General features: G+C 47.5%; 1 protein-coding gene across 2 annotated transcripts in view; it reads right to left on the bottom strand.

Moving 5' to 3' along the window:
- TBC1D19 (TBC1 domain family member 19) overlaps positions 1 to 19843 on the bottom strand; it is a 321596-nt gene that overhangs the window by 218436 nt on the left and 83317 nt on the right. For both annotated transcript variants that reach the window (XM_030192613.1, XM_030192614.1), the window contains exon 4: positions 18334 to 18409. In XM_030192613.1, coding sequence (XP_030048473.1) covers positions 18334 to 18409 — 76 coding nt within the window. The remainder of the gene's footprint in view (positions 1 to 18333; positions 18410 to 19843) is intronic.

The raw sequence follows: 19843 nt of genomic DNA, 5'->3' as shown, positions 1-19843 counted from the left end.
TCGAGGGAACCGCCCCCGCAACCTGCGGGGTACAGCACACCAACCGAGGCGTCTCTGGACTTGCTTTCCCGAAGTGGTACGAGTTTACAGGGCCGGGAGGAAATAGATCCGGCTGGAGCTGATTTGAGATCCTGGACACAAACATCTACTCCACTGAATGTGGAAGAAGCTGCTAGTTTGGAACAAATTCACGATAAAGAGGTAATACCCACAAATTTACTTTTGACTTTAAAAAACCAGCAGAAGTAACGCTGGATTCGTTGTGGACTTTGATAATTACCTTAGGAAAGTCTCTTGTTCCGCAAGTAAATAAATTGAATCAGGATTTTCTGGCCCTTGAGCAAAAAACTAATATTTTGGATACTAAATTTGAAAAACTAGAGAAATTGCATGATGATAAGACTTTGGAGATTAAAAAACTTCAAACTCAACAAGAGATTATGATTAAAGATTTGACTTTCTTGCGGAAAAAAACTGAATTATTGGAAAATTCAGTTAGAAGTAATAATCTTCGTTTGTTAAATTTCCCAAGACAATTATCTAAATCTCCAATGGAAATGCTAAAGAAGTATTTAATGGAAATACTTGAAGTAAAAGAAGAGCTGATTCCACCTTTTTCTAGGATATTACCTGCCAATACTAAATCAAGAAAATCAGAAACAAGATCTCAATATTTCTGCTATACTTGAATCCTCAGAAAATGATCCAGTCATCCCAACAACGTTGATAGTGACTGTAGCATTACCACCAGATAAGGCATGGCTAATGAAATTGTACTTTAGAAATAAGGATAAAGTGTTCTTAGGCCAAAAAGTCCAGATATTTCCAGATGTCTCTCGCGAGACACAAAAAAAGCGAAAACAATTTCTATTGATGAAGCCAGCAGTTTTACAGCTGGGAGCAATTTTCTTTCTAGATTTCCCTGTAAATGTGTGGTAAAATACCAATCCCTTAAATATGTATTCTTTGAACCGTCTCAACTAACAGCTTTTTTAGTGTCCAGACAAACAAGGGAACCTGAAAATGTCATCTCCCCCTTGATATGAATAAATGTAACACCGAATATGTAGCCTGTGAATTTCTCAAGTAAATATCTTTAGAAATGTATTCCTGTTAGAATAATTCCACTTTTTCTTTTCATCTTGAATCCCATTTTGTGGACTTGAGTGGGGATTTCAATTTAAAATATGGTCTTTTCTTTTCTTTTGTATATGAAATGGAATATACCACTTTTCAAACAAGTTTAATACTTGATTTTATTTGTAAAATTGTTATAAATAAAATAATTTAAAAAAAAAGTATTATAAAAAACTTTTGGAATGAGTAAAAAAAATCAATTTACTTCTACTCATTCTACTCCACTCAGGATTTGTAGACCACAATCATGTCCCCTCATTCATCTCTTTTCCAAGCTGAAGAGTCTTCTAAAGCCCAACTGAGAACTTGAAAGAATACTGTGACCTTCAAGATACTCCATTAACTGTTTTGCAACTATAGATTCCTGGTATAGCAGCCTGGTATGGACATGACTAGCTAAAAGTAGTTTCCTAGCAGCATCCCACCGCGCATGCATGGGTGCCTTCCTGCCTAACACGCAAGCGTAGGTCCCTCAGTCATGTATATAAGCTAAAGAAAACAACTCCAAGGGGAGTTGGGAGGGTATGTGAGAATACTCGGCCTACTGTCCTCTGAGAACACCTGCTACAGGTAACTTTGCTTTTTCCGTGGATAAGCAGGCCTTCGTATCCTTACAGATGGGAATCTCTAGCTATCAGGCTCACCAAAAAAAAACAACAATGCTACAACAGGAACTCGAAACATCAAGACCTGAAATTCAATCAACCTGAAACTACTTACATACTATTTGTGGAGGTGTAGCCTGAAACAGAAAAGAACTTGGCCCTAGGAGGTGGAACTGGATTCTAGACACCAAACAATTCGGCTGTCACATCAGGTATCTTTCTCAAGGCAGTAATGGGATGTGAATGTGTGGACAGAAGAACAAGTTGCGGCTTTGCAAATCTTCTCTATGGAGGCTGATCTCAAGCGGGTTACTGACATAGCCATGGCTCTGACATTATGAGCCCCTGATGTGACCCCTCTAGAGTCAGCCCAGCCTGGGTGATGCAATCTGCTAACCAACTGGAAATTGTGCATTTTGCCAATGGCAACCCCTATCCAGTTTGGGTCAAAAGAACAAAAAGCTGGGTGGACTGCCTATGGGCTTGTAGTCTGCTCTAAATAGAAGGCTAAAGCTCTCTTGCAGTCCAAGATATGTAGTACACTCTCACCAGGACAGGCATGCAGTTTTGGAAAAACATTGGCAGAACGACTGACTGATTAAGATGGAACTCTGACATTACCTTAGGAAGGAACTAGGGTGTGTGCAGAGAACTACTCTATCGTGGAGAAACTAAGGTGGATTAGCTCTAGGGCTTGAAGCTCACTGATTGCGAGATGACGTGATTGCTACCAGAAACACAACTTTCCAGGTCAAATACAAGTGGCTCCAAAAGGAGCTTTCATCAGCTGGGTGAGGACGACGTTGAGATCCCATGACACAGTAGGTGGTTTGATAGGGAGCTTCATTAATAGTGAACAACTGTAGGCTGTACAGATACAGGCTTACCCCCACATGCTGATTATAAGCACTAATTGCACTTACAGAGTTTGTTTCAAACCAAAGACAGGTGCAGGAGGTATTCAAGCTTTGTGTAGGGCAGGTGAGGGGATCTAATGCCTCGCCCTCACACCAGACAGCAAACTTCCTCCAAGAGTAGCACCTCTTAGTGGAATCTTTCCTGGAAGCCAGCAAGATGCAGGAGACACCCTCTGAAAGACACAAAGACTCAAATCTACGCCTTCAACATCCAAGCCATGAGGATCAGGGATAGGAGGCTGGGATATAGAAGAAAATCCTCGTTCTACGTGATGAGTCGGAAAACACTCCAATCTCCACAGATCTTCAGAGGATAACTCCAGAAGTAGAGGGAACAAGATCTACCTTGACCAGTAAGGTATGATTAGGATCACAGTTCTGCGGTCCTGTGGAGTTTCAGCAAAATTTTCTCCTCTATGAGAGGAATGGGAGGATATGCATGTAACAGGCCTTCCCCAATGCAGGAGAAAGGCATTTGAAGCTAGTCTGCCATGTGATTTGAGCCTGAAGCAAAACTCAGGAACCTTGTGTTTAGGCGAGTGGCAAAAAGATACACGAAGTGGGTGTCCCACTCTCAGAAGATCGTGCGGGTTACGCCCATATTGAAAGACCACTTGTGCAGTTGCAGAATCCTGTTCAGTCTGTCCAACCAGGCAGTTGTGTTTTCCTGGAAGATGTGTGGCTCAAAGATCCACCCTGTGCCCACTGCCACATCCCCACTGCTTTCTGACACAAGAGGTAGGATCCTGTACCCTCCTGCTTGTTCACATAGAACATTGCAACCTGGTTGTCTGTCTGAATCAGTGTAGTTGGTACTGCAGCCGATCTCTGAAAGCCTTTAGAGCATTCCAAATGGTCCTCAGCTTGAGGAGGTTGATATGAAGTTTTGCTTCCTGAGCTGACCAATCTCCCTAGGTGTGAAACCTATCCACATGAGCTCCCCATCCTAGGTTGGATGCATCCGTTGTTAGCACCTTCTGAGAAGGTGAACTCTGGAGTGGTCCTCCCATTGTCCACCAGAGAAGGGAATGAGTCAACTCTGGAAGAATTTGGATGACATCTGTTAGGTTCCCAGCCACTTGAGGCCACTGGAAAGTTAAGGTACCTGAGACTCTCAAATGGAGACATGCAATGGGTGTGTGACATGCATCATTGAGGTCATGTGGCCAATCAATCTCAACATTTGCCGAGCTGTGTCCTGCCTGCTGCTTCAGACCTGCAAGATCAAAATCAATAAAGTTTCCACTCTTGATTGAGGGAGAAAAGACTGTGCCTGCAATGTATTGAGTAGGGTTCCAATGAATTTCAATCGCTGGACCGGGAGAAGGTAGGACTTGGGGTAGTTTATGACAAACCCTAGTAGCTCAAACACCTGAATGGTTACGCACATTGACTCGGTTGCCTCTTTCTGAGATGTGTTCTTATCAGTCATCGTCCAGATAGGGAAACACATACACTCCTAGTCTACATAAATATGCTGCTATGATCGTTAGACATTTGAACACTCTGGTAGCTGACGTGAGGTCAAAGGACAGTACGCGATACTGATAAGTGTTGTTTCCCTATTCAAAATCTGAGATACCTCCTATGACTAGGAAGTATCAAATGTGAGTATAAACATCCTTTAAGTCCAGAGAGCATAGCCAATCATTTACCTAAATCATGGGTAGGAGGGTGCCCAGGGAAAGCATCCTGATCCTATCTTTGACCAGAAATTTGTTCAGGGCTCTCAGGTCTAGGATAAGATGATATCCCCCCATTTTCTTGGGCACAAGGAAGTACTGTACCATCCAGGAGACCGTTGCCTCTGTGCAGCCCAGGGGAAACTGTCACCAAGCAACAACACAGATTGGCACTTTAGTCCACCTTCAAATGCTGGTGGCCCACTCAGCACCACAGAATCAGACCTGTGGTCACAGTAAGGCAGCTGCCCTTGCACAGAACGAGGGCTGTTGCCCGAGTATAACAACAAAGGTCACTGATTTTGCACAGCTCAAAAGATTGCTACTCTAAATCCGTAGTAAGAGTGTTGTTGCCGTGCAACACTAAGGTCATTGTCCCAGCACAACACAAAACTGTTGCTTCTGCGCCGCACTGAAGGTGCTATCTTAGTGCGATCGGACATGATGAGTGTCCAGTGCTACTTCAAGATTGTTGCTATTGCTCAGCCGAAAGGATGTCAACAGTGAGAGATGCACAGAAAATGGATGAGCCAAATAAAGGGCCAGTTCCATGGTGTAACAGAAAAATAACAGGAACAGCTAACCACAACAAGGTTGATCATGGTGTGCAATAAGTGTGGCAGGTGGTAGATCAGAATGCCTGAGGGCGATGTTATTGTGCAATGCCTTGGCTAATGGCAACAAAAAGGATGCTTGCGGCTGACACCATCATATAGCATGTGGCTGAAGGAACTGAGCCATGCAGGTGGTTATCATTACTGTGCAATGCACATGGATGATGTCTTGAGCCAAAGGTATGGCTGCATCCCCAGTGCTAACACTGAGGGTGTTAGCTTTTACAGCATAGGTGGTAGTGGCCACTGTGACACATAGAAGTGTACAGCTGGCATAGCTGAACCTATATGCATTGCTCTAGAGTAGGCCATGTAGATAGTGGAATGCACTATCCCAGTAACCGCTTGCACTGTATAGTAAGTGCCAGCTGCCACTGTCCTAACCTCTGCAGCTGCTCCTTTTAGATGCTTTTTTTTAAACCACTTTCTTCATTTTATCATAGCTGACCTTTCAAAATATGATCACTATTTTCCAGCAGACCCAACACCATTACTTCTCGCACTAAGTCCTGCATCCCACTAAGACCTAGATCTAAAATAGCTCCCCCTTTTATCAATTCCTGGAGCAGTTACTCCAAAAAGCAGTCATTAATTTTGTCTATGAATTTTACTTCCCTAGCATTCCTCATGTGATATTTATTCCTGTCAATAAAGCATAGTAACAATACTTTATTTTCTTATATACAACCTGCAAGCTCAAAACTTATTGAGGCATGTAGATTCAGGTACAGAAGGTATTTTCTGTCCTGGAGAGTTCCTTGCCCTAGTTTGCACTTGAGGCGATGAAGGGTGGTGGTGAATGGAGTGGTGGTGAATGGAGTTCGCTCGGAGGAGGGAAGGTGAGTAGTGGAGTGTCTCAGGGATCGGTGCTGGGGTCGATTCTGTTCAATATATTGTGAGTGACACTGCCGAAGGGTTAGAAGGTAAAGTTTGCCTATTTGCAGATGATACTAAGATTTGTAACACAGTGAACACCCAGAGGGAGTGGAAAACATGAAAAAGGATCTTGAAAAAGCTAGAAGAATGGTCTAAGGTTTGGCAATTAAAATTCAATGGGAAGAAATGCAAAGTGATGCACTTAGGGAGTAGAAATCACGAGAGGCATTTGTGTTAGGCGGTGAGAGTCTGCTAGGTACGGACGGGGACAGGGATCTTGGGGTGATAGTATCTGAGGATCTGAGGCGATGAAACAGTGCGACAAGGCAGTGGCCGTAGCTAGAAGTTGCTAGGCTGTATAGAGAGCGGTTGTGACTAGCAGAAGAAAAGAGGTGTTGATGCCCCTGTACAAGTCGTTGGTGAGGCCCACCGAGTATTGTGTTCAGTTTTGGAGGCCGTATCTTGCCAAGGATGTAAAAAGAATTGAAGCGGTGCAAGAAAAGCTACGAGGATGGTAGGGGATTTGCGTTACAAGACGTATGAGGAAGGACTTGCAGACTGAACATGTATACCCTGGAGGAAGGAGAAACAGGAGTGATATGATACGGACGTTCAAATATTTGAAACATATTAATCCGCAAACGCACCTTTTCTGGAGATGGGAAGGCAGTAGAACGAGAGGCATGAAATGAAATTGAAGGGGGGCAGACTCAAGAAAAAATGTCAGGAAGTATTTTTTCCGGATGAGGTGGTGGATGCTTGGAATGCCCTCCCGCGGGAGGTGGTGGAGATGAAAACGGTAACGGAATTCAAACATGCGTGGGATAAACATAAAGAAATCCTGTTCAGAAGGAAGGGATCCCAGGAGCTTAGCCTAGAATGGGTGGCAGAGCCGGTGGTTGGGAGGCGGGGCTAGTGCTGGGCAGACTTATACGGTCTGTGCCGGGGCTGGTGGTTGGGAGGCGGGGGGGCTGCGTGTTTGGGATAGCGGGGGGACGGGCTGGTGGTTGGGATCGGGTATATTAGGGGGACTTATACGTGTCTGTGCCCTGAAAAAGACAGGTACAAATCAAGGTAAGGTATACACAAAAACTAGCACATATGAGTTTATCTTGTTGGGGCAGACTGGATGGACTGTGCAGGTCTTTTTCGTGCCGTCATCTACGATGTTACTATGATTTCCCAAGATCACAAGTTGCTGAAGTGTAATTTGAACAAAGCTCCCTTGGTTCTCAATCCACTGCTCTAACCATTTGGCTAGAGGTGAGGAAATGGTGAGGAAAATTTGGAGGAAGAAACAAGGTGAAAGATGATAAGAGTACTAGACACGAGAAGAAACTTAACAAAGGATGGAAGGAAAAAATAAAAACAAAGGATGACATTGAAAAATATATGATGAACAAAAAAGGAGGTAGCAGAACGGAGGACGAGACTAGGAAGGAACCCAACAGACCACAGGAAGGAAAGAGGGAGAAAGACCAGAAAGGATGGGGTAGACCAATTAGGAAAGGAACAAACTGGAGGAAGGGGACAACAGACTGGAAGGGAGGTGATAGAAGGCGGAAAGAAAAGGTAAAACAGAAAAATAAAAGAGAAAGAACTGACTCGGCAAAGGGAAAGAAAGAATAACAGCAAAACACATACACAAAAAAAAGTTAGAGAACTATTTTAATTTTTAAAACGTATTTAAAATGTGAAAGATTTTCCAAACGTTGCCTACCAATACAAACCAAATGATATTTGATCTTTTAATAATGGAGATTAAAATTATACATGAATTGGCTTCTCCATGAACTGGTGGAAATTTAAACTCATAACAGGGTTTTAAGATCTGATAGGGATATTTACTGAGATCCCACAACATAAAATTATAGGCTTGTGGCCTGAACAGGTCAGGAAGGAATAGTGGGGAGTAAAGTACTTTACCTGTGGAATAAATTGCTTAGAGAATTAAGAAAGGAGCCTTCATACCAGCATTTTTAGGAACAATCTCAAAACCAGGTTATTACAGAAGTTTATTAAAAAGACTAAAGTAGGGCACTATTGGATTTAATTGATTTAAAACCTATAATATATTAATAATGCTATTATTGTAATGGTCTAATAAAGTAACTTCTATATTGTGTGATCATCTATATAATAATTCTCACCTCCAATGTTCTGAAGCTCACTCTGTGGCAGGGAAACACTGAAGCCCTGTACTGTTGGTAGGCTAGGCTGTCAGCACCACTCACTCTCACTCATAGACCCACCCTCAGCCACGCCCCATCCAGACATAATTCACAACCCCCAACGTTCTAATGAAGCCTCCAACATTTCAACGTTCTAAATTTGTAGTTGTGTAGATCCCATGAGTGTCTGCCCCCGCCCTCACGTCAAACGTGATGACGTTAGGGCGGAGCACAGACACTCAACAAATCAAGGAAGCCCATTGGTTAATCTCTGTTTCCACTCCCCCAACGCAGCCGTCATTCCCATACACTCAAACCAAATAAAATCACCGCTGCACCCTGTCCCCCCGCCCACAGTCCCCCTCACCCACCCTCCCGCAGCCGCCGCTCACCATTCCGCCGCAACCCCTCTCCTCCGACTCTGGCCATGCAGCAGGACGATTACTACACACGAATGGAAGTGACCCCAATCAACTACACTGTAAGCAAGGAAGCCCACTGGTTAATGTGATCCACGTTGGTGTTTTTGTATTTCTTCTTACATCTGAAACACGTCTAAAGCTGTTTCTACTGGATAAACTGCGCCTTAACAGGTAAAGGACAAAAGGTTTTTTTTTGGTTTTGGTTTCTTACTGCAACACCTTTTTAATTTATTGAAAGCTACCCATCTCTACATATGAATATTCATGAAATCTAAATTAAATATCACTAAAAACAGCTTTAAAAATTATTCTACCTGGTAGAAACACCCAAATTTAAACTTTGTATTTTCACATCATTCTGTCAACAATACAATGTTTTATCCAGGGTGCCCGTGGCTGCGTCAGCCCGCTGTTGACTGTCACTGTGTCACTGAAACAGTATGAGGGACCTCCAGCTGCCTGTGGGTCACGACAGGACTAAACCTAAGGAGACACTGCTTCTGGCGTCCAGCAGCTGACAGCAAATAGCAACCCCCCCCCCCCCCAAGCACCTCGGAGGGATGGAGGAAGGTATCGGGACAGGATCATGAAACTGGGAGGAGGGGGAGCAACCCTTGAACTGGTAGGGGACCCTGGAACTGGGAGGGGGACTATGGAACAGAGGGAGGGAGGGAAGGTGACCCTGGAACTGGGAGGGTGGGGACCCTGAAACTCTGAGGGAGGGTGGGGGGACCCTGAAACTGGAAGGAACCCTTGAACTCGGAGGGGGTGATGACCCTGGAACTCGGAGGGAGGGATGGAGGGGGGGCCCTGGAACTGGGACGGAGCAGGGAGGGGCCCTTGGCACACACTCTGATTCTCACACACACACTCTCTCTCTCATGGACACACTCGCACCCAGTCTCACTCTCTCTCTGTCACACACACACACTCGCACATTCACTCTCTCTCACACAGTCAATCTCACACACACTCTCTCAAACATACACACTCTGAGGAAAACCTTGCTAGCGCCCATTTCATTTCTGTCAGAAACGGGCCTTTTTCACTAGTAAGATAATAAAAAGCATTTTATAACTGGGTCTACATTGTATTATTGTGGTTAAAATCTTACAGAAGTACACTCAATGTAATACACAGAAGATATAGATCAGCATGGTCCATCCAGTTTGCACAGCAAGATGGCTAGAGTCGTACCTGCCTATTCTGTACAGAAGAGAAAGGGAAAGAGAAAGAAAAAAAGAGATGGGATTTGACATACCAACTTTCTGTGGTTACAATCAAAGCGGTTTACATATTATATACAGACTAGTGGAACAAAGCCCGTTTCGTCAACAATGAAACGGGCCCTAGGAAGGCTCTCGTGTAAACGTTTTTTTTCTCTCACCCCCTGCCTTCCCCTCCATGTCCAGCAATTCTTCCCTCCCCTCCCATCCCATGCCCTCCATATCCAGGGATTCTCCTCTTCCTTGCCCTCCCATCTGTGTCCCGCGATTCTCTCCTCTCCTCCCATCCATCGATTCTCCTCTGCCCTGCCCTCCCCTCCCATCGATGTCCCGCGATTCTCTCCTCCCCTGCATGTCCAGCGATTTGTACCTGAACGTTCTCTGGCTGACTGGCTGGCTGGCTTCCGTTCGTAACATCCTGACGTCAGCTCGCCTCCAGCGTTCCCTTCCCTCTCACTGTTCCGCCCTCCTCTGACATCATTACGTCTTTACGCGAGGGCGGGACAGTGAGAGGGAAGGGAACGCTGGAGGCTTGCTGACGTCAGGAGATGTGACGAACCCAGACAGCCAGCGAAAGAACATTGGAGGTACAAATTATTATATAGGATACTTAATTTTGCACTATGTCTCTGATTATGACTGTACTTGAGGCTCCGTACAGGTTACACTCCTCAATGGCATTGGTTTTGCTTTGATTCCATCCTCTTACTGGATAGGGGATCCTCTGTTTATTTTATCCTACACCATTTTGAATTCTGTGACTGTATTTGTACCAACCACCTTCACCAGGTGTTTTATGCATTCACAACCCTTTCAGTGAAAAAGTTATTTTTTGATCATGCTTTTAATCTTACCTCCTTGCAGTTTCAGTTTAGGTCCTCTAGTTCTACAGCTTCCTCATCTTTGAAAGACTTGTTTGCTTATTAATATCATTAATACCTGTGAGGGAGTGAGTGGTACAGCGGCAGGTGTTCCTGAGAACACTCTGGGCTAGATGCACTAAACCTTAACGACCCTCTAACAACCCTTTAAGGAAGGAAATTCCTAACCGTTGCATGCATTAAAGGCCTTTTTCCTACGAAGCAAGCAGCTAACGAAAACGGAATGCAAAGGAGAAACTACCATTGAAATGTGGACAATTCGGAATGCACTAACCATACCAATGATTACAATGAATCATTTACCGTCAGAAATTTTACGTGTGCTCAGACCTGTCGTTAAGGCCCCCTGCACCATAAAAATCCAAGCCAGCATGTTTAAAAAGAAAAGTGAGATACAAACACAAACACGTGGCTCTCCGCTTTCCCCTGCATCATTACAAAACAAAACATACTGCTTCTCCCTGCAGCTTAAAATCCTGTCTCTCCCCTTCTCCAACAGCTTTGAAAATTAACATCCTAAAGCCAATTTTCCCAGTACTGTAAACAAACTGCAAAGAGGTCTTTTGTTACAAAAGGGAATTTACGAGGGTCCGTTGTTCTTTTTAGAGTTATCTTCAACTGCACTCTTCTGCTAGATCAGACAGCTAAAAGGCTTGCAGGTCGGGATCCCCCCCTCGCACGCCCCAGTCTGACGTAAGCAACCTACGTAGGTTTAATATGTTTGTGGCTGCTCTGCGCATGCTTAAGGAGCAAATTGACGACAGGGATAACGTACGCTTGATACATTGTACTTTTCAATACCGCACCGAACATTTCTGAGCTGTTTTTTTTGTGCATTCTTCGTTGTTTCAAATTCGTTAAGCACTTTTACGATTTAGATTTTTTAACGTTTGGTTGATGCATCTAGCCCTCTGTCATTAAGGTTGCAGTTTAAAAACCTTATCACAGGTGGTGCTAACCTGACATGTAAGAAGCTGAGTCAGAGGGGGAGGTAGTCAAATGCCCTGCAGCAGACTGGATCAGCGAGTCCCCGAGGCAATCAATCTCCAGGGGCAAGATCCCATGTACAGAGGTTGTGAAGACTCAGATCTGAGTTATGACACTACCTTTTCATATACCTCTTCCTATACGAGCACGCAGCTCTGGAACGCGCTGCCACATAACCTGAAAACGGTCTATGAATTGACCAATTTCCGCAAACTATTGAAAACGTATCTCTTCGACAAGATATATCACAAAGATCAACATGTGTAACTGTATAATCTTTAAAACTTCTAGAACTGTCTTATAATGTCTTTTGCTTTAACACCATCATGTATTTCACCACCATGTAACACAAACCCTCTGTAAACCTAATGTATATTCACTTCTATTTCCAGTACCCATGATGAAATGTAAGCCACATTGAGCCTGCAAAGGGGTGGGATAATGTGAGATACAAATCCAATAAATAAATAAATAAATAAATAAATAACTAGAGCTAGACTTACGTATGAGTGACTTGGATTATGCTGTAGAAGCTCAATAAAAAAGAACTGTTGAAGAGATGACAAGCCACTGACAATATGACTGTTGCTATGCTAATCCTCGAGTATGTGAGGGAAACAGGATTGCTATTTGATGGCTTGCTCAACAATAATGTTTCCTTTTGATTTACACTGTATCTGTTGGCATGTGGGTTCAAAATGTGTGGTCATGTTATTTCTTACATAAATCATTGCTGTTCCATACGATATTCAAAGCTGACTGGGCACCATATCACCGTTTAGTCTCTCACTTTCTATAGCTAAGAAGGTTATAGGGTCTAAATATAGGTAGTTATTTTCAATCAATTATCAAGGTGCTCAACATATTTCTGAATATCGGCTGGTTTGTTTCTTTTGCAGCAATCAATACAGATAGGTTTTAAACAGCTAGGATGTAAGAGACAGAAACAGAAAGGGAACGGCTAAAGATTACAAAAAATATGGTAAACTTAGCCACAGAGCTTGTTCCAGCCAACCTCTGCCCCAGTACACAGGGAACAAATATCACACTAAATACAACTGCTTAAATTTCAAAGACCCGAACACAGCCCTAGCATGTGCAGTAACTCCACCTCACAGAATAGACATTTACGTTTATGCAGCTACTCACTGGGACACCAGGTCGTTACAGCTCGGAGCGGAAGCAGGTAATTTTTACCTTTTTATAGCGGGCAGGGGTTCCCCGATTGATCTCCACGTGGCCTATGGCGTCGGAGGGCGAGGGCGCAAAGAGTCGCTCCCCGGATCGCTTGGGCGCTTCTAGAGGGGATGCGGGGGTCTTAAAGTCTGATTCGCCCTTGTTGGGTGACAGTTTCGTGACCGATGAGTGTCCCGGTCCTTCCTCAGGTGTGGTGGTTTTTCCCGCGATAAAGCCCATCCCCCGCTGCTCGCCTCCGCCATCTTGGCCGGCCACGCGGCTCGGACGGCTTCTTCTTGGGCCGCCCTTGAGGTGGGAGACATTTAATGCCATGAACGCCCTTAATTTGGGCGACGGCACAAAAGCGGCTAAATTAAGCGCCGTTCTTTCCCGCGTGGCTCCTTCGCGGAGTGTCGCGCCGGACGCCATCTTGGATGCGCAGCATGTCTCTCCCCCGCTCTTGCGAGCGCCGGTTGAGGGTGCGTCTAGGGCTGTAGCCCAGCGCTGCGAAGTGCAGTCTGGGGGGTTTCTCCCCCGAGTTTGTTTTGCTGCTGCTCAGGCCTTCCTTATGCAAAACGCTGCCCCTGCTCCCTCGTCCTGGTAAAGAGGTTGAGGCCCCCGGAGGTAAACGCCTCGGGTTGATTCCCAGGCCTTGGAGGACTTTGTCTCCTCGATGTAGATGAGGGCAGCGTATCTGAGTTCTCCCCAACGGTCCTTTGCGGATTCCTTGGAGGAGACGGATCCCCGCTCGGACTGGAGCGGATGACCCCTCTGCAGCGCGGCTCTTTAGCTCAGAGAGCTTGGCCCCAACCTGTTAGTGCAGGCCCTGGGCATTTTGAAGATTTCCTCTCCGGAGGACGTCTCTCCCTCAGCCCCTGTTGGCTCTGCCATTAGGCTGGGGACGAAGCGCCCGCCTAGAACCTTCCACGTGCATGATTGCCATGCACACCTTAATTTCGGCTCAATGGGATGTTCCGGAAGTGAGCCTTAAAGTGGCTAGGGCTATGTCCCGCCTCTATCCTTTGCCTGAAAGTGAACGTGAGGCCTATCTGTGCCTACCGTGGATTCTTTAATCACTGCGGTGACTAAGGAAAACGGCATTGCCGGTGGAAAGGTGGCACGGCCCTAAAGGACGCCCAAGACCGAAGATTGGAGGCGGCCTTAAGGTCGTCCTTTGAGGCGGCTGCTTTAAGTTGCAGGCCTCAGTTTGCGGCTCCTATGTGGCCAGGGCGTGCCTGACTATGGTGCAGCGGGCTTCCCCTCGGATCATTCCTTGAGGCGGATTGGCCGGCCCTGGATCGGCGCTTAGCCTATTTGGCCAGACTTGCTGTATGATGTCTTGAGGGCCTCAGCTAAAGCATGGCTCAGACAATCTCTGCGCGCGCGGTGGCTTGGCTGAAGCATTGGTCTTCCTCTCTGCTGACCACACCTCTAAATCCCGCCTGGCTAGATTGCCTTTTAAAGGCAAGCTGCTCTTTGGGGTCGAGCTGGACAAAATCGTGACCGATCTCGGCACGGTCTAAGGGCAAGAAGTTACCAGAGGTCAGGGCTCGGGCTAGTACTCGCCCCGGTACCTCCAGAGGACGGTTTCAGGAAGCCCATCGGTACCGCCCGGGCAGGTCGGGCTCCTCTGCCCCCTCTTCTTTCAAGAGGAACTTCTCCCCCAAGCAGCATTCCTTTCGCAGAGACCGCCGTCCAGGAGGTGCTCCCTCCGGTCCTCCCCCAGGGTCTCGTACCCAATGACGGGGCCTTGGTCCACGCCCCAGTGCAGATTGGAGGACGGCTGTCCTCGTTTCTGGGCGAGTGGACCACAATAACTTCAGACGCTTGGGTGCTGGAAGTCATCAGAGACGGCTACAAGCTAGAGTTCTGCCGACCCTTAAGAGACGGGTTTGTACTCTCTCCCTGCAAGTCTCCGGTCAAAGCTGTGGTAGTGCAGCAGACTTTGGACAATCTGATCCGCCTGGGCGCGGTCGTTCCGGTGCCAGTAAAGCAGATTGGCAAGGGACGTTACTCCATTTACTTTGTGGTACCAAAGAAAGGAGGTTCTGTACGGCCTATCCTCGACCTCAAAGGGGTCAATCGGGCCTTGAAAGTTCGGCACTTTCGCATGGAGACCCTCCGCTCTGTTATAGCGGCAGTGAAGGCAGGGGAGTTCCTGGCATCCTTGGACATCAAGGAAGCGTATTTGCATATTCCCATCTGGCCTCCTCATCAACGCTTTCTGCGTTTTGCAGTCCTGGGCCGACACTTCCAGTTCAGAGCCCTCCCGTTCGGGTTGGCTACTGCTCCGCGGACCTTCTCCAAAGTAATGGTGGTCATCGCGGCCTCCTGAGAAAGGAAGGAGTCCAAGTCCATCCTTATCTGGACGACTGGTTGATCCGAGCCCCCTCTTATGCAGAGTGCGGCAAAGCTGTGAACCGGGTGGTTGCTCTTTTGAGCTCCCTGGGGTGGATCATCAACTGGGAGAAAAGCCAGCTGCGCCCAACTCATCCCTGGAGTATCTGGGAGTTCGATTCGACACCCCAAGTGGGCAGAGTGTTCCTGCCAGACAATCGGATTGTTCAGCTTCAGGCTCAGTGGACCAGTTCCTAGTAGCCTCTCCTCTTCGGGCTTGGGACCTATGTGCAGCTGTTGGGCTCTATGACGGCCACGATGGAAGTAGTGCCCTGGGCCAGGGCTCATTGAGACCACTACAACACTCTCTGCTGCAGCGCTGGACTCCATGTCGGGAGCGATTATGCTGTGCGCCTTCCTTGCGACCAGCAGTGCGCAAGGCGCTGAGCCTGGTGGACTGCAGACAGTCAAGTTGTCTGCGGAATGCCTTGGTGACCCCGGAGCTGGATTGTCGTCACGACGGAACGCCTCTTTGTCGGCGCTGGGGAGCCCACTGCTTGGGAAGGACAGCGCAGGGCTCTGGTCTCCTGCAGAGGCAAAGTGGTCTATCACCCTCCTGGAACTCAGAGCCATTCGGTTGCGCTTTTGGAGTTCATCCCGGTACTGGCGTTGAAGCTGTACGGGTTCTGTCGGACAATGCCACGGCTGTGGCCTATGTCAACCGCCAGGGACGGTACAAGAGCGCCCCTCTAGCCAAGGAGGCTATGAGTCTTTGCCAGTGGGCGGAAGCGAACCTGGAACAGCTGTCAGCGGCCCACATTGCCGGAGTTATGAATGTCAAGGCGGACTTTCTCAGTCGCCATACCTTGGATCCCGGAGAGTGGCAGCTATCGGTTCAGGCGTTCTTGGACATCACGAAGCGCTGGGGCCAGCCGAGCCTAGATCTGATGGCGTCATCGGCCAATTGCCAAGTTGCCGCGCTTTTCAGCAGAGGACGGGACCCTCGATCTCTGGGAGTAGATGCTCTCCTCCAACAGTGGCTAACACAGGAGCTTCTCTATGTGTTCCCGCCCTGGCCCATGTTGGGCAGGGTGCTAGACCGGGTGGCAAAGCATCCGGGTCGGGTAATCCTGGTGGGTCCGGACTGGCCCAGACGTCCCTGGTATGCGGACCTTGATCAGGCTCTCAGGTGGACGAGCCTCTGCGACTGCCAGCGGAGCAGGCCTGTTGCATCAGTGGTCCCGTGGTGATGGAGGATCCCTCCCCTTTTGGTCTTACGGCCTGGCTATTGAGCGGCAGCGTCTGAGGAAGAAGGGCTTCTCAGACAAGGGTCATCGCCACTATGCTGAGAGCCGAGGAAGCGCTCTACTTCTACTGCTTACGCCAGGGTTTGGCGGTACCTTTGCAGCGTGGTGGGAAGCAGGCTCACTTCTCCCTTCACTGCTCCATCTCTCAGTGTTGGCTGTTCCTACAAGAAGGTTGGAGAAAGGCCTGTCGCTCAGTTCCCTTAAAGTCCAGGGGGCGGCCCTGGCTTGCTTCAGGGGACGCCTGAAGGTGCTCCCTGGCGTCGCAGCCAGATGTGGTGCGTTTTCTCAAAGGAGTTAATCACCTGCGCCCTCCTCTGCACTCGGATGGTGCCGCGTGGAATCTCAATCTGTACTAAAGAGCCTTGCAGAAGCCCGGCCTTTGACCCTTGTCAAGGGCATCTCTGAAAGACCTGACGTTTGAAAGCAGTCTTTGGTGGCTATCACTTCCAGCCAGAAGAGTTTTTCCGAGCTCCAGGCGCTCTCATGTCGAGAGGCCTTGTCTGCGGTTCACTGAGGCAGGAAGTGACTATTCGCACAGTGCCTTCCTTGCCTGCCCAAGATGTTTCTCGCTTCCAGCGTGACTATGCCAGCTCTAGTCCCTCCCTCTCCCCCCTTCCCTCATTCGCTTAGGGACGGACACTACCCAGAGGAGTACCTCTGCTCTCAAATATCTGGATGTGAGACGAGTCATCATCAGATACTGGCAGTGACCAAGATTTCCGGAATCGGATCATCTGTTGTCCTGTTTGCAGGTCCTCGTAAGGGTCTGCAGGCTGCTAAGCCTACAGTGGCAAGATGGGTCAAGGAAGCCATTGCAGCGGCTTATGTGGCCCGCGGGAAGGTGCCGCCTGTCCAGCTGAAGGTCACTCTACTAGAGCTCAGGCGGCCTCGATGGGCAGAGGCCGGGTCCGTCTCCTTGGCAGAGATATGCAAGGCGGCAACTTGGGCATCGACCCATACATTCTCCAAGCATTACCGCTTGACTGTGGCGGCACGGGCGGAGGCCCGGTTTGGAGCTTCAGTGTTGAGGTCAGGGATTTCAATGTCCCGCCCTGGGTGAGTACTGCTTCGGTACATCCCACCAGTCTATGGATTGATCAGCATGATGATATGGAAGGTAAAATTATGTATCATACCTGATAATTTTCTTTCCATTAATCATAGCTGATCAATCCATAGCCCCTCCAGATATCTGTACTGTTTATATTCTGGTTGAATTTTAGGTTCAAGTTTAGTCTTCAGTTACTTCAGGAGGACTTCGTGTTTCAAGTTTTTTCACTTGGATTCTTCAAGAGTTGAGACGAGTTTGTGTTACAGTGAGCTGCTGCATTCCTCTCCCCTCCGTTTTACGGGGCTGGATTGAGACTTTAAATTCTGCCGGCACTCCCTCCCGCTTCGTGCGGCTGTAGGGCAGCTTTGTACCCCCTCCCGCTTCGGCGGTGTTAGGGTCAGTCAGCTCCTCCCGCAGTTGCGGTTGAGGATAAGCCAGATCCCCCCGCATCGGCGGGGTGGTGTCCCTCCCCCGCTCCGCGGGGAATGAGCTGGACGGATTCCCCTCCCCCACTTGTGTGGGGATGAGCTGGGTTACTTCCCCTCCCCGTTTCGGCGGGTGGTGAGCTGGGCAGAGTGTCCCTTTGTGGGTGTAATTCTCTAAGTGCTGAGTACTGCGGATGGAGCTTTGATATCGACATACTGAGGAGTTTCCGGCAGCACATGACCACATATAGGGAGGCAAAAGTTTGCTCTCTATCTCCACCTGCTGGTAGATGGACACAACCCACCAGTCTATGGATTGATCAGCTATGATTAATGGAAAGAAATTATCAGGTATGATACATAATTCTTACTGCACTATCTCTAAAGGCAGTTACTAGGAATAGACATTTACTGCACTCTCTCTAAAGGCAGTTACTAGGAATAATTAAATATTTAAATTATTTAAATTACAACATAATGTAAATTCTGATATATTATGCAAAAATGTATAAAACCAACCTGTGCTCTTCTCATATAAGACAATGGTTCTTTTATGTGCTCAGCTGTTGCCAATGGATGACTGGGTAATGGATGCCTTTAGTAAACAAAGAATTAAAGAATTATTTTTCTTCATTAAATATTTGTTACAAAACATAGCTGTTTAAATGATTCTATTTCTAGAGTTAGTTCTAGAGACAGCAAAGTTATAGAATATGTAGCTATTATTACACGGTTTGGAAAAAAAGTTAAAGTAACAACATTTTATGTCTTATTTAGATATTAATCCCTTGCCCAATGATGCGAGTCCGTCACTGCAGATCTTCATCTGCCACTACATTTTCAGTTTTAAACTAAATATCCCTATATATTCATCTTAAATAAGTAAATGCTCTTCAACTACTCAAATATATAACATGGAACAACTTATCTTGGGGGAAAAAAAGGGGAATGTGTGCCGACAATCATGTTTTGCCATAGCTGTTTCACACTTTTCCCCTGAAATATAAACTACTACTACTATTTAGCATTTCTAGAGCGCTACTAGGGTTACGCAGCGCTGTACAATTTAACAAAGAGAGACAGTCCCTGCTCAAAGAGCTTACAATCTAATAGACAAGTGAACGGTCGGTCCGATAGGGGCAGTCAAATTGGGGCAGTCTGGATTCACTGAACGGTAAGGGTTAGGTGCCGAACGCAGCATTGAAGAGGTGGGCTTTAAGCAAAGACTTGTACCAGTCCGCCTGGTACAGCTTCTTCCTGCCCGCTCCAGTCCGCCTGGTACAGCCTCTTCCTGCCCGCTCCAGTCCGCCTGATCCAGCTTCTTCCTGCCAGCTCCAGTCCGCCTGCTCCAGCTTCCTGACTGCCTACTCCAGTTCGCCTGATCCAGCTTCTTCCTGTCTGCTCCAGTCCGCCTGATCCAGCTTCCTGCTTGCTCGTTCCAGTTCACCTGATCCAGCTGTTCCAGTCCGCCCGATCCTGCTCTCCCTGCTTGCTCCAGTCCATCTGCCTGATCCAGCTGTTCCAGTCCGCCCGATCCTGCTCTCCCCGCTTGCTCCAGTCCATCTGCCTCAACCTGTTCCAGTCTACTTGATCCAGCATGTTACAGCCTGCCTGCTCCAGCTACTCCCTTACTCCAGGCCCTCTCCTCCAGCCAGCTTACTCCAGTCTGCCTGATACAGCCTGTTCCAGTCCGTCTGCTTCAGCTTGTCCCAGCCTGCTCCAGTCTGTCTGCATCAGCTTGTCCTAGTCCGCCAGCTCCTGCTTCAAACCACTCCAGCCTGCCACTCAACCGGACTACTAGCCAATCATTGACTTACCATCAATCACCTGACTACTAGCCAATCATTGACTTACCACCAATCACCTGACTGTCTACCACCCACCCTGAAACCCGCCTGCCTCCCAGCCCATCCTCCTACCAGCTCTTCACTCTCCTGCCCGACTGCTTACCATCACCTGCCTGTCTCCCAGCCCACCTACCTTCCCTTTGAACAACTCAGTCACTACCCATGGCCCCCATTCACATCCT

Source organism: Microcaecilia unicolor, chromosome 2 (genome assembly GCF_901765095.1).
Source record: "Microcaecilia unicolor chromosome 2, aMicUni1.1, whole genome shotgun sequence".
NCBI lineage: Eukaryota > Metazoa > Chordata > Amphibia > Gymnophiona > Siphonopidae > Microcaecilia > Microcaecilia unicolor.
This window is presented reverse-complemented; position numbering and strand designations above follow the sequence as displayed.